Source organism: Lotus japonicus, chromosome 4 (genome assembly GCF_012489685.1).
Source record: "Lotus japonicus ecotype B-129 chromosome 4, LjGifu_v1.2".
Taxonomy (NCBI): Eukaryota; Viridiplantae; Streptophyta; class Magnoliopsida; order Fabales; family Fabaceae; genus Lotus; species Lotus japonicus.
In genome coordinates this window covers 8,515,205-8,528,804 of record NC_080044.1, presented here as the reverse complement: position 1 = coordinate 8,528,804, position 13,600 = coordinate 8,515,205, and the positions used below count along the sequence as shown (strand labels likewise).

The 13,600-nt window shown below is 34.8% G+C and overlaps 2 protein-coding genes across 2 annotated transcripts; one reads left to right on the top strand and one right to left on the bottom strand.

The window, feature by feature from the left end:
- The first annotated feature begins 4,664 nt into the window (after positions 1-4,664).
- On the top strand, positions 4,665-5,080 carry LOC130712232 (glycine-rich cell wall structural protein 1-like). Its single transcript, XM_057562067.1, has 2 exons — positions 4,665-4,787; positions 4,880-5,080. The coding sequence occupies exons 1-2, from the start codon at positions 4,665-4,667 to the stop codon at positions 5,078-5,080; spliced, it is 324 nt and encodes a 107-aa protein (XP_057418050.1).
- A 765-nt stretch (positions 5,081-5,845) lies between these two features.
- Positions 5,846-13,224, bottom strand: LOC130711139 (cysteine synthase, chloroplastic/chromoplastic). The gene is made up of 10 exons (XM_057560637.1): positions 12,807-13,224; positions 12,586-12,695; positions 12,208-12,265; positions 11,299-11,562; positions 9,829-9,966; positions 9,568-9,619; positions 9,395-9,474; positions 7,991-8,050; positions 7,686-7,766; positions 5,846-6,268 (listed from the first exon to the last, which is right to left on the bottom strand). Exons 1-10 carry the CDS (start codon positions 13,041-13,043, stop codon positions 6,176-6,178), a joined length of 1,173 nt encoding a protein of 390 aa, XP_057416620.1. The 5' UTR covers positions 13,044-13,224; the 3' UTR covers positions 5,846-6,175.
- Between the last annotated feature and the right edge of the window lie 376 nt (positions 13,225-13,600).

Genomic DNA, 13,600 nt, shown 5'->3' with positions numbered 1-13,600 from the left:
TATCTCATTTGATTTCAACAAGTTAACGAATGTTTCTTCTGGATGAGATTTTTCAGCGAGCTGAGAGTGCATTATTGTCCAAATTTGCGAGACTTCTTCCATGATGTTTGAATATAGTTTCATGCATACTTTAATTTCACCATGAGAATATGAGAAAAATGAGATAATTAAACAAGAGATATGATATGCGATGTAATAGAAAATATAGAGAGATAAAAAGGAAAATCAATAAAAATAAAATGAAAAAGAAAATGATGTGTGAATGAATGATAACTCTTAATGTTTTGTTTTTGAAAAAAAATGTTTGGTAGATCACTAAGGAGTTATAAGCACCTAGAAAGTAAGTGGATGGACACTATTAAGTGTGTGTCTGGATCAACGTTATTAGAATTGGATCTGACCAAAATTGGATCTAGTAATGTGAATTTAAGTGACGTGATTTATGTTTGAATACATTTACTCATAATTAATTTTCGTAACTGAATCTCAATACAAATACATAAAAACGGATCAACAGATTAAGAAGCTATCCCAAGTCAATTCTGTCAGAAACAAATCAAACTCGTAGAATTCTCAAAATTGGTTTCCAAACATCTTAAAAACAATGAAGATACACATTTAAGACTTCCACATTTAAGAATTGAAATCAAACACACGTTTAGTACAGTTTACGTATATAGTGATTTGTGAATCGTTTTTTATAAGAAAATCACGCTTTCCTTTTTTGGTGAAGAGAAAAGCAGCTAACGTAACTCATTTTATTTTATTTTTTGGATAAGAAAACGGGGATAACAGCCTAGAACTAACATATTGTTCGCATGACATAAAATTATCGCAATTATTTTACATATTACTCCTTTCCTTATTCTAAGTTACATTTTTTGAAAAAAATTTATTCCTAAATATAAGTCACTTTCTAATATCTAGGAAGCATTAAATAATTTTTTCCAAATTCACCCTCATATTTAATATGAAAGAGATGATTAACTTTTGGAATATTAACTTGGAGAGAGAAAATCATAGAAAAGTAAATAAGGGTAGTCTAGGAAAGCTAATCATTTCCTTTACAAATTTATTATTAGTAACTACTTTTCTTAATCTAAGAGAATTAGTTTTTTGTGACTTATAAATAGGAACAGAGTGAGTATTATTTAATGTCTCTTTAACCAAAATGTCTCTTTGTTCCTAACGGTTTTCCTTTCCCACCGTCATATCATGCGGTTATGTATGTATATCTCAGTCTCACACCGTCGCAAGTTCTAAATTATTTGAGTTTCAAAAAAAATTTATTTGGTTGACAATCTTTGTTATCGAATCTCACAAGTATTTTTCTCGAGTGGCTGGTACACCCACGCCGTTGATCAATTGAATATGATTTATATAATTTTACCATCATATTTTCTTAAACTAATTAAAATTACGGAGGAAATTAAACTCATAATTCTTTACAGATTTAAGTTGAACATGGAATTAATCCAACCATGATATAGATATTTAAAAAGGAAAATAATTCTTGCACACAGAAGATTTTATTGATCCATTCTCATATCGGTATAATATCTTCGTTAACAATACACTTCAACTCACCATTTTTTAAATAATTAATTAACAGGTACAAAATAGACGCGAAAGAGGTGATTAAAAAACATAACAGGGTATAATATATCTTTAGGTGGAACCAATTAAAATTTGAGTGCATTGCACTACATTCTTCACAATGAAGCATATGTGAAAGGGACTTAGGCTCAATGAAATAATGTGGGAATGACTAATTAATATTACGATGTGAAAGGGACTTAGGCAGTTAGGCTCAATTATTTTGATTATTAGGTTCCCATAATAGTATATGGAACAGTGTGTGAATCAGCAATAATACGACTAAAGTATTTAATTTATGTAACATTACTGAAATTGTGTACTGTACGGATACTATTAACTTTTATGTAAAATTTAAAGAAACTAAATTATAAAACATGTTTAAAATGTTTGAAATTATAATAAAGTTGTAAAAACAATTAATCTGTGGTGAAAAAAAAATTATTAATTTAGGAAGAGTTTCAGTTCTTAGAAAATTAAACACTCATCAAAAGAAAAAAAAAAAAAAACTAAACAAGAAGATTCTTGCGGCACAAAAGCGAAATCAAGTTAGAAAGCAGAGGAAATTCTCATATCGGACAAGTATAGACGCTTGACCAATAAAAGTTTCTACAACCAAATTGGGCTCTCGGGAAACATGCATGAGAGAAGGTGACTCTCCAATCTACATCCAACATGTCGTGAATGTTGATAATCTTCTCCCTCAACCAGTAGCTATATGAATCCATCTCCCATTCGGATCACGAAGGACCTCTCCATCACCCACCTTGTTTTCATCGAAGCCAACTCTTATCCATTGTGAGGTGCACCCTAGTTGAGTTTACGACAATAACCAGAGTAGAAGGCAAACGCTCTGAGCTTCAGTCCTAAAGGGTAAAGAAAAATCCGACGAAGAATAAAATTAATGTACATGTCTTAGACCTCAAAAATAGAGTTGTTCTTCCATTTTCACAGCCACCAAAGAACTGCTACAACAAGAGTATTATGTTGTTGTTGCAGCAACATGAAGAGCCATATGAAAACATGCTCTCTAAAATCACAAGTACTGTGAACAAAAGTGGGCAGAGGCGGGTTTTTCCCTACCACCCCAACCTTCCCTTAAACTTTGCCCCTATATGTAAGAAAGTAAAGAATATCTGGAAAAAAAATAATACACAGAATAGTTATATATCAAGTGGAATGGAATGGGCAAGGTGACAACGCGGATGATGAAAAAATGATACCTGTTTGAAAAAGACATACTTCGAGTGAGATGTCGTGTGGGTTTGTGGCCTCGAATGCGGTAACCTAGATTAATGGCCACCTAATTGGGCTATATCGTCAATAAACAGGCTGGAGAATTTGGGCATCATGCTCTTGATGCTTAAGTGGTGATCTCGTGCTATGGGGCCTTTGGCAATGGCAACTTGGCAAGTATATTGCGATCTCAAGCCTCGAGGCAATCTACTTATCTCAACTATTTTTTTTACCGTTACTTATCTCAACTATTTTGAATATTGTAAATTAGCGTCTAAGATATTTTGTTAATTATGTTGTTCACGTCCTCTAAATCACGACACTTGTTAACTAAGTAATAAGGGATCGTTAGTTAGATTAATGGTTAAAGGGGCTCGCTTATATGTAGCCTAAAAGGTATTTGTAGATCTCATGTTCACTTTAAATATAAGGAGGTTAGGTCTTGAATTTTGATAACTTATTACTTGGTCTCTTCTGAGTTCACTATGTGAAATTGAAATATTTTGAAAAAATAGCGAATTTAACAATAAAATCCTATTTTTAATAAAATATAGAATTTAAGTTTAGTTTTTTAGCAATTGTTATAATTTAAACTTTTTAGGTATTATATAATATTCAATTAATTTGTAATTTTAGTAACTTGTAGAGGTTGAGATCAAATAAATACATATACATAGTTTATATTTAATTGGCATGTGTATTTGAATAGAAATCACTTTCGTCTCATTTCATGTCTCATTCAATAAAATTATATCTGACTAATTAAGAATACAATAATACTTTTCAAAAAAGAATACAAGAATATGATATTTATAAACTTAAATGTTCACTTTAAATGTTTGATTTATAAACTTAAAAACTTTCGTCCCCTCAATGCCTGCCATATGCTTTGCATGGTTGGAATCCACGGGGCATAGTGGTCTTCTTCAAAAGCCTTTTTCCTTAAAGTGCAAGAATTCCAGAGTCCACTTAGACGGATTCTTTCATTGTAAAAAGAAAACGACCTTAGTTTCTAACTTCACTTGACCTTTCCACTACTTTTTTTTTCTTCAGTTTTTCATGTGCTACTGCTAGCTACTCAGGTCCCAAAGATGTTCACATTCTTGTTTGTATTGCACATGCTAGCTACTTAGGTCCCAAAGATGTTCATATTCTTGTTTATATTGCACATGTAGGAAAAAGCCACCTTAGCTTTTGAACTTTGGTCATGTGAATTGTTATTTTATGAAAACGTTTAAGTGCACTTTTCTCTCTACGTTCCCAGCAATCATTATATAAGAATTGATATGAAGAAGGTGGGGTGAAAAACAAATGCAAAAATACCAGTGTTCCATACTTTACAGCACGAGGTTGAATATAAAATGTAATGTCATGTGACCGCTGTGCCAGTCAAGTAGAAACAAATTCTTACGTTCTAGATAATCATTGAAGATGGTTTAATTTCCACCAATCTTGAGGAGCCAATGTGTGTTTGGTTATCCAATTGCATCAATTCAAACGAATATTTGAACGCATTTCAAAACAAAAATTAACCGAAAATATTATCATGAACTGAGTTAAAAGTTTGTTCACATTAAACTTAATTTGAATCGGAATACGATACTCACTCGTGTTAATACATGATAATGAAGAGAAGAAACCACATTAAAACCATGTTTGGTGTGATGTATAGTATTAGCCCTAATAGTATTAGATTTGATGAGATGAAGTCTGATAAAAATTTAATAATATAAGTATTTGGTCATACATTGTGTAACTTATCATATCGTTTAAATTGATACAATCATACATTTAGTATGCATTAGTGGTGGTGGAGGGTGGTGGTGGTTGTAATGGTAGTGGTGGTAAAGATAGCAGTGAAGATGGCAGCGATGGAGGGTGATAGCTGTGGCGGTAGTGGTGGTGGCAGTGGTAGTGACGACAGCGGAAGTGGTGGCGATAGAGTGATAGTAGTGGTAATAGTGACGATGGTGGGGGAATCATGAGGCGGTGATGAAGTTGGTTGTAGTGATGGCAGTGACAGTAGTGGTGTTGATGGTGGTGGCAGATTGGCGGCGGCAACAATAGTGGGGTGGTAGAGGCGAAGGGTGGTGGTTGTGGATGCAGTGGTGGTGTCAGAAGTGGCAGTGGTGGTCGTGCTAGTGTCGATGGTGGTGGTGGAGGCAGTGGTGAGGATGGTGGTGGAGGTAGTGGTGGGGTGATTGTAGTGGTGGTGGCGAAGGATGGTGGTGACAATGGGTGGTGGTGATGATGTTGTGAAGTTGATGGTGTTGGTGGTGGCGATGGTGGCAACGACGGCGGTGGCGGTGGTGATGGCAATGACGACAACAAAATTGGTGGCAGTGATGTAGGGTGTTAGTGGTTGTGAACATAGATTAAATAATTTCAAATAATTTATACTTCATAACCTTATAGTCCATTATCTACAGGGTGGATTAAATAATTCATAATTTTAATGTATTATAAGAGATTGATGAATAAGCTTATACAATATAATGTTAGCATCAAACAATGGATATACTAATTATGTATTGTATAAACTTATACTATCATACCTTATATGACGTACTAAGAGAAAAAAAATCTTACAATAAAGTGATATTTTTTTTTTGATACTCAATAAAGTGAACATTTAAATATTTAAATTTCAATAAAGTGAACATTTAAATGTTGTATTTGCCCCGCTTAAATTTTTTACATTACATAATGTTTTTTATTACACTTGGAACTTTACATTATATGATCTAATTAGTCAATGTTGATTTTTGTTGAATATTATTATATTTTTCTCTCCCCCACAGAAAATGTGCAAGACTAGAACTTTTCTTCTTCAAAACTCCTATTTTGTTTCATTTGATATGTTCTTTGTTTTGAGACTGGACTACTCTATTTGACAAAATTAAAGAATTTCAGTCGTCTATTTTTCTAATTTTTTTAATACAAGTTGAATTGGTCATTTGGTGTGACTACTTCAAAGTTCAAACATATGAGATAGAATCTAGAAAAGTGCATAGAAAGCAATACATAAATTGTTTCATTTATTAGTTTTGAACTACGAACAAAAAACATAAATTTGCTATGCCATGATACATAAGAGCAATGCTAGATGCTACTAGTCATACATCTAAAAGTCTTACTCCCACCAAAAAAGGGAGAGAACAAAAAAACTCTCAAGAACCATTAATAGGCTTTGAGCTAAATCAATGACCGGTTCAAAGCATCTAATTTCTTAAATGTAAAAAATGAGAAACACATAACATAGTCATTGTTACATTGTCATGCCTTACAACATGATGGATGATAATGGAGAATGTGTCTGAGACATGTAACAAGAAAAGCTGCTTCATGGCTCTGGTTGCATATTCTCACATTCTTCTCGAATTGACTGGAAAAGAATGGTAGACAAATATCTTTCACCAAAGCTTGGGAATACAACCTACAAGAGATAAAGGATTTGGGCATTAAAATGTAAGCAAAAAAGATAACGACAAAGAACAACACTTGACAACATTTAGCAAACAAAATATAGCAGGAAGTGAAGTTATCCTTTTATTCTTCATCTTAATGTATGAGTTTTACTGTGAAAAAAAAAAAGTTATCCTTTTTCTGGCCCCAAGAGCCCTCCCCCTAAACGAGAAAATTTTGCTTTATATTAGAATTTAGGCATGGCCAAGTGCTGTAATCTTCATCCACCAATAAAATCATGGGCAACAAGAAACAAAAGGAAAGAGAAAGAAACTCAGGCCACAGCAATAGCAAGGCAAAAGCATACAACTACCAATGCAAAGCATTTGCGGTGCATGTTTGTTTTGGCATTAGAGTCACGGAAACGTTCACGTATCTCAATGCATCAACGGAGAAGCTATAATTTGCCACGTTGAGTTTAACGTGAATCGGAGAAGTGAGATTTTGACACGTTGGCTTCAACATGGATCCACGTTGAGTTCAACGAAAATCCAAACACACAAGTCTTTTAAGACTGAATAATAGAATAATGTTAACATATGTTTTATTCTCATTCCGTATTGTTATCGTTCACAAATGGCAAGGTGGTGGTGGATTCACACTAAGTATTATGGACAAATCCAGCTAAATTTTCATTCCAGGTTCTTCACACATAAACCCAGCAGTTGAAAATGACTACCAACAAAAGGAAAGGAAAGGAAAGATGACCATATATAATCCAAAAGGATGGAAATGAACACTTCTACCATGCAAGTAACTGGATACTTTAACATCATACGCCATAAAAGAAGACAAATAATCTGCACAATTATCCTTCAGAACCAAATTATAAACCTTCCTTTGAAGTCAGATTGTAATGAAAAGAACAAAATAGGATCAGATTGGTAAGCACTAAGCAGTCACAATGTGTAACATATTACATGCTGTTCTAAGTTCAGGGAAGATACATACCATTCCTGGGGGAGTTAAACTCCTTGTATAACTGTGTATCTATTATTACTGGTCTCATGTTGACTAGAGATATGGCTAAATAAGTTCATATAAATGGTAGAGCAATCCTCACCCTTTAGATTATTTTTGGTGCAGAGTTGTGCCTAACACAAATTTTAAAATGGTATCAAAGCTTATCCTAGATCTACTTATTAGGTCCCCAAAAATGAGTCACCCTCCAATGTCCAGTCATGCAAACTTCGCGCTCCATATGTCTAGCCCTGGGCGTGGGGTGTGTGTTAAGATCACACATTAACTAGAGATATGGCTAAATAAGTTTATGGATAGAGCAATTTTCACCCTTAAGCTATAGCTTTTAGGCTAGAGTTGGGCCTAATCCAAATTTAAAAATTACTATCATTATTATTATTTGTTGGGGTGGGGGGAGATATGCATACCGCAATAAGCTTTCCCGCATTCTCAGGTCTCTTTCCAACTTGCAATGCAGCTGCGGCAGCAGCTCCTGAAGAAATTCCAACCTGTTTCACATTTGAAGTAAGCACGTAAGAGTCAAAGTACAAAGCCCACAGACATGAACTCTTTGTTTGGGTCAGAATTGAAGTTCATAAGGTTTGAAAAAAATTGACATGAAAGCTAAATAGGATAAACAAGTTCTCAAGCACATGATATGCACACGGGGAACACATTAATTACGAAATTCAAATCACACAAACAGCCGAAAAGATGAACATAAAGCACTAACCAGCAAGCCTTCCTGGAGAGCTACTTGCTTTGCAGTTTCAACAGCTTCATCACTTGATATCTGCCGAACACGCAAGAGATGAGAGTGAATTTAATAGAAACCAAGGAAATATTGGCATTTACTATTTAGCCTGGTCAGATGGTCCCTATAAGAAATAAAAACTAGTCCGACTGAAAGCAGCTTTAAATGTGCAATACCAATCTTCGGTTAGGAAAAGAGTAGAAGCAACCACCAGAATTTAGAAACAACATGCTAGTGAATGAAGAAATGTTTATTACTGGCCAAGATAGCGTGCCCATGCTGTTAGACGTAGCAAATGCTTGTAGAGAGTTAAGAACAAGATTGACTTAGAACAATTCATTCTCGTTCATAAATGATATTCACATATAGTAGTGCACGGCATTCATTGAAACTTACACTGAAACACTCAAAATAAAATTAAAAGCCAATTGTGATTATCAGGAAAAGTTTCCACAACATTTGGGAGTTTTTTACCGATAAAAAAAACCAAAAAACTGATCCAAATATCAATTTCAAAAATTAAACAAATTTTATTTATTGGATTGGATTGGGTCGGACTGGAATTCAAATTTAATTTTGAAAACCAATCTAATCCAATTCAAACCGAACTTATAGAGAGAAATATAATTTTATTGACAAATTTATCATACCAATTTACACATTTGCTTTCTTTTAGATTTATAAAATTATCACAACATATACTAATTTATCAAAAGTATAACTTGAATAAACATATGTTTTAAAGTGTACAGTTAACTAAAAGTATATTGATGTGAATAAAGATAACAGTATTTTGTAAGATTATAAAAGTTTATTAGTTTGAGTTGAAACATAAATAAAATTTGAGAACTGTGTACATTCTTCTTTTTACAGTGGGGGTTTGAAGGGTGTTACTAATGTCAGCTATATCATGACTTATGAGTGAGTTATTTGGTAATTGGTATTATAAATTCTTTATTATATTTAATTATATACTTTAAGATTAACTTAGTGCCTTCTTAAAGGACAAAAAATAAGACAGACAAAAAGGATCCAATCCAAACCAATTTAAATTAAATTGAATTGGATTAGATTTAACTTAAGAACAGATTGGATCAATGATAAAATAAAAAACAAAGGGACTAGATTAGATGACTTTTCTCTTCAAAACGGATCCAATACTAACTATGAACGCCCCTACCATGAAATAGTTGACAAATCATCAGATCACTAAAATCCAAGAACAGATGACAAATAAATGAATAATACAAGGAAAATAATTCAGCTAACTAGCACATACATTATATGTGAAACAATCAGAAGAAATCATCACCATCAATCAGCACAAACACATAAGATTGTAACGTAAAAAGAAAATGACAAAAGGAAAACATAAGAACATACCGCTATAACTTCATCAACCACTTCTTCATCCAAATTCCCGGGCACAAAACCAGCCCCAATACCCTGAATTTTGTGAGGTCCTGTGGTTTAGCAGGAAGAAAATAGTTTGAAGTTCATTAAAAATTAAAGTAACATATTGAACTTAGAATGTATACAAACTTCTGTTTTCTTACCTGGCTTTCCACCTGTAAGTATGTTGCTCTCCAGAGGTTCTACACCAATAACCTAATGCACAGAAGAAAATGTTTAATAGGAACCAACAAAATACTCTAAAAAGTAAATTATATTCAGGTGGCCTGACCATACTTAAAGAACAAAGATCCATTATACACCAAACATTCTCCAGTCCAGACAGTTACAATTCCTTTCCATCATTATATTAATTGATACTAAAAGAAACATATAGTTACACAATGCCATTGAGAACAGCTTACCTGTATTTTTGAATTTTGCTGTTTTAGGAATCGACCAGCTCCAGAAATGGTTCCACCAGTTCCAATTCCTGCGACTAAAATATCTATCTTGCCTCTTGTGTCTTCCCATATCTCTGGCCCAGTTGTCTCATAATGTATCTGCATAGTTGAATCCAACTTCATATATCAGACCACACTGCAGCTTACCGTGCTAGAATTAGATCTCCTTTTGTAAAATGCCCATATTATCCACCTTAACTAAATGGAATGGGGATAAACAAATATCCGCTTACAATTTTAACATTCCCCTAAGCCCTTTTTATTTTATATGGACATTTAAAAATTACAGTCTAAGGAACTAAAATTTCAAAAAATTGCTAAACTGAGTGACTTAGTTACTTCTCGGAACCCTGTTGTTAATTCTAAATTTCTATGTGGATTGTGTCCCATATGTCATGATCAAGTGCTGCTGAAAGCCGGAACAGAAGAATCGAACGTGTGTGTGTGTGTGTGTGTGTGTGTGTGAGAGAGAGAGAGAGAGAGTACAGAACAGAAAGATTGGAAGTCTTCCTTGAGCTACAATGGACACAACAACAGGAAATCAGAGAGAGGGAGAGGGGGGGGGGGGAGGGGAGAGAGAGAGTACATCAGATCAAGTGAACAAAGTAGTTCCTTTGCATATTAGACAAAGAAACATCTTCTATAAAGATCGTAGAGAGAAAACATAGAAAGAAGCTAAGGTAAAGAAAGAAACATCATCTTTTAATCTAAAACTACTACTATTACCATCAAATCAGTAGTAAAAATGAATGCTGACAGCAAGCTAGTTTGTAAAACCAACTGAAAAGGAATGAGGAATTGCGGTGTTCCAACACTAAAATCCACCTGAAAGTGCGATGAAGTAACCAGAAGATGGGTCTGATGGAAGTCCTCATTAGTACCAGCTAGAGTTCTAAGGTTAAGCCATTCATAGGGGGAACAGTTCTAACTAGAATTGACATTAATAATATTTTGCAGCTGTGTAAACCATACAAGGTTTTAGTTTAGGATAGGTGTGTGATGGGTTAGTACACTTGAAAAGCAGCTATACAAAAATACTACCTTGTCCAACTGTGAGATATATAATAGGGCTCTGGAGTTTGGAGTAAGGTCTTTGATATGCCTGGGAAAAGTAGGTCATGCTCAGAGGATTTGGTCAGGAAATGGAGAACATAGTATGGTGGCAATGGGCTGTACTTGTATATGCTTTTGTTTGGTTCCTTTAGTGGACTGAAATGCACAGGTATTTAAGGGAAAATCTTTTTCCTCAACCTTTGCTTTGACTTGACTTGACTTGGCTTCTTTTTATATTTCTATTAACCTAGTCCTAGACTTAGTGACTTCTGTTTGAAGCAAGGGTTTCAACTAAAATAAAAGAAGAATCAATTATCAATGCGGAGTACAACACATGGGCTAAACCTGGAGCAAATGATGGACCCTGCTGTCATTTACCTTAGGATTTGAAGGATTATCAAATTGTTGAAGCATGTATGCATCGGGTGTACTTTTTACAATTTGTTCAGCCTTTTGAACTGCTCCATTCATACCCTTTGCTGCCTCAGTTAAAACAAGCTCAGCTCCAAATGCTTTTAAGAGAACTCGTCTTTCTAAACTCATAGAAGCAGGCATCGTCAAAATGAGTTTATATCCTCTTGAAGCTGCTATGAAGGCAAGACCAATCCCTGTGTTCCCACTAGTAGGTTCCACCAAAATACTCTGAAACACATACGAAAAACAAGTTAACTAAGACTGGCAAAAAATTTATTTGAAGCAATATTAAAATCATTTGCTGCAAGGTGATCATCCTAGCCATTTTTCTAAGTTATCTTTGCAGCACTTCTCATCTCTCCGATGTCTCTAACAACCTTAATGTGCCTTTCAGGCCATGTTTTGTGGAGCCCATCTTATATTTTTCACTTTCTAGAGGATACATGCGTAACAAGTTCAAAAATTAGTAAGGTTTATGTGGATTGTGAGAATATATTTATCATCTTTTAAGATTTTTTTCCACATTTCCTTATGTATCATGATTTTCTAACCAGGATTAAGAGTCTAGTATCCGTATAAATAAGGATAAACACTGTCTTCTATAATAAGATCCAAATATATAATTCACATATATATTTAATATTCAGAGAATTATTTTTGCTCCCTCTATACCTAGAAGACTAACCCTATAACTTTCACAATGAGATATGTCAATGGTGAATGTTAAACATGGGAAGCATAAGTAGTTCAGGTGGTCTACATTAGACATGGTGGACAAGTGGTAAGAATTAAGAAATATAGGAAAATCATAAGTTACACATACAATAACATCCATACATGAACACGTCACTTATCGATTGTATCATATTTTACCTTCCCAGGCGTTATAGCTCCTCTCTGCTCGGCATCAGTTATCATGCTATAACCTATCCTGTTAGACAAGAAACACAAAGTATAAAAGAAAATATCAGGGATAATCTCCAATATACAAATTCAGTTGCCCATCTACATTATGCAGCCTCATACACATACCATCATAAGCCTCGTGTATTATTTTTGGCCTTTTGGGTTTTCTTATTTACCTAACAATTAACTCATATTATCACCTACTAGCAGATAGGTAACTAAGTGTTGTTTCTTCAACTTGTAACAACATCTCTCACAAAGGATGAGACCACAAAAATCATAAATGCAAGACATGAAATCTCACATCACATGGTTAACAAGCAATAATTCAAGTTCTCTTCTCACCTGTCCTTGACACTGCAACATGGCTCCATAATCTCAAGCTTAGCAGCAATATTAGCAACAGAGCCTTTCACTATATTATTCAGGTAAACCATTGGGGTTTTCCCTATGAGCTGCACCACCCCATCAGCAAAAGAATCAACAAATTACCAATGAATGCTGATATCTCACGCAGAAAATGAAATGGAATCACAAAAACTTCAGATTCTTCCACGGAAACAAACCTGGGTAACATCATCAGCAATGTTGAGACCCTCAATTTCAGTTGGGGGTTTAACAGAAACAGCTTTGCAGACAACAGAGGAAGGAGAAGAGACCCTTGTGGTTGTGGAGAGTGGTCTGGTACAGAGGAGGTTCCCGAATCGCAGCGATGTGGCGGCGGTGCGGTTGCGAGCGAAACAGTGAAGAGCGGGAGCACGTGAAGAACAAGTCAACGAGTTGAATAACGAAGCAGAAGCCATTGTTGTTGCTTCAATTGGAACACGATGATGATGGAGATTTGTGCAATCAAGAACCGCCACAATTCACAGCACAAAACCGCAGCTAAACACTATCAAGTTGAGTTCCTCTCCTTGAATTGTGGACACAAAAATGGGTCTGAAAGAAAGTATCTATCTCCTTGGATGGTGAAAGGGCAATGGAAAAATTGGATTCGTTGGCAATTTTATTTCTTTTATTATTTTTTTTCTAAAGTTTTTTTTTTTAAGTTAGAAAAATGTTGGCTTTGTTATCGTGTGAGATTCGTCAGGGTTGTGCCTCGCGTGGAGCTGTGGGTTCATGCAATTATTGTGTGAGATAGACTCCGCTGAGTTAGCTTTAGTTCTCGAGGATGATGGTATGGGCATGAGAGTTCATGTCGATGGTTAGATTCTTCGTGACATTTGAGACCTGCTTGACAGGCTTGACAGGAATTAGATGATTAGTCTTGCTTGGATCCGTCGGAAAGGGAATGATGTTGCGGATTGGCTTGCTAGGAGGGAGGCTTAGTCACCTGCATCTAGTCTTGTGATTTTTTACT

Excerpts from the sequence above, each read along its gene's own strand:
- LOC130712232 (XM_057562067.1), top strand. The coding sequence starts at position 4,665 with ATGGTAGTGGTGGTAAAGATAGCAGTGAAGATGGCAGCGATGGAGGGT. Across the intron at positions 4,788-4,879 it reads GCGATAGAGTGATAGTAGTG|ATTGGCGGCGGCAACAATAG; the intron begins GTAATAGTGACG and ends TGGTGGTGGCAG.
- LOC130711139 (XM_057560637.1), bottom strand. The coding sequence starts at position 13,043 with ATGGCTTCTGCTTCGTTATTCAACTCGTTGACTTGTTCTTCACGTGCT. Across the intron at positions 9,967-11,298 it reads ATAATCCTTCAAATCCTAAG|ATACATTATGAGACAACTGG; the intron begins GTAAATGACAGC and ends TCAACTATGCAG. Across the intron at positions 9,620-9,828 it reads AGCAAAATTCAAAAATACAG|GTTATTGGTGTAGAACCTCT; the intron begins GTAAGCTGTTCT and ends TCTGTGCATTAG.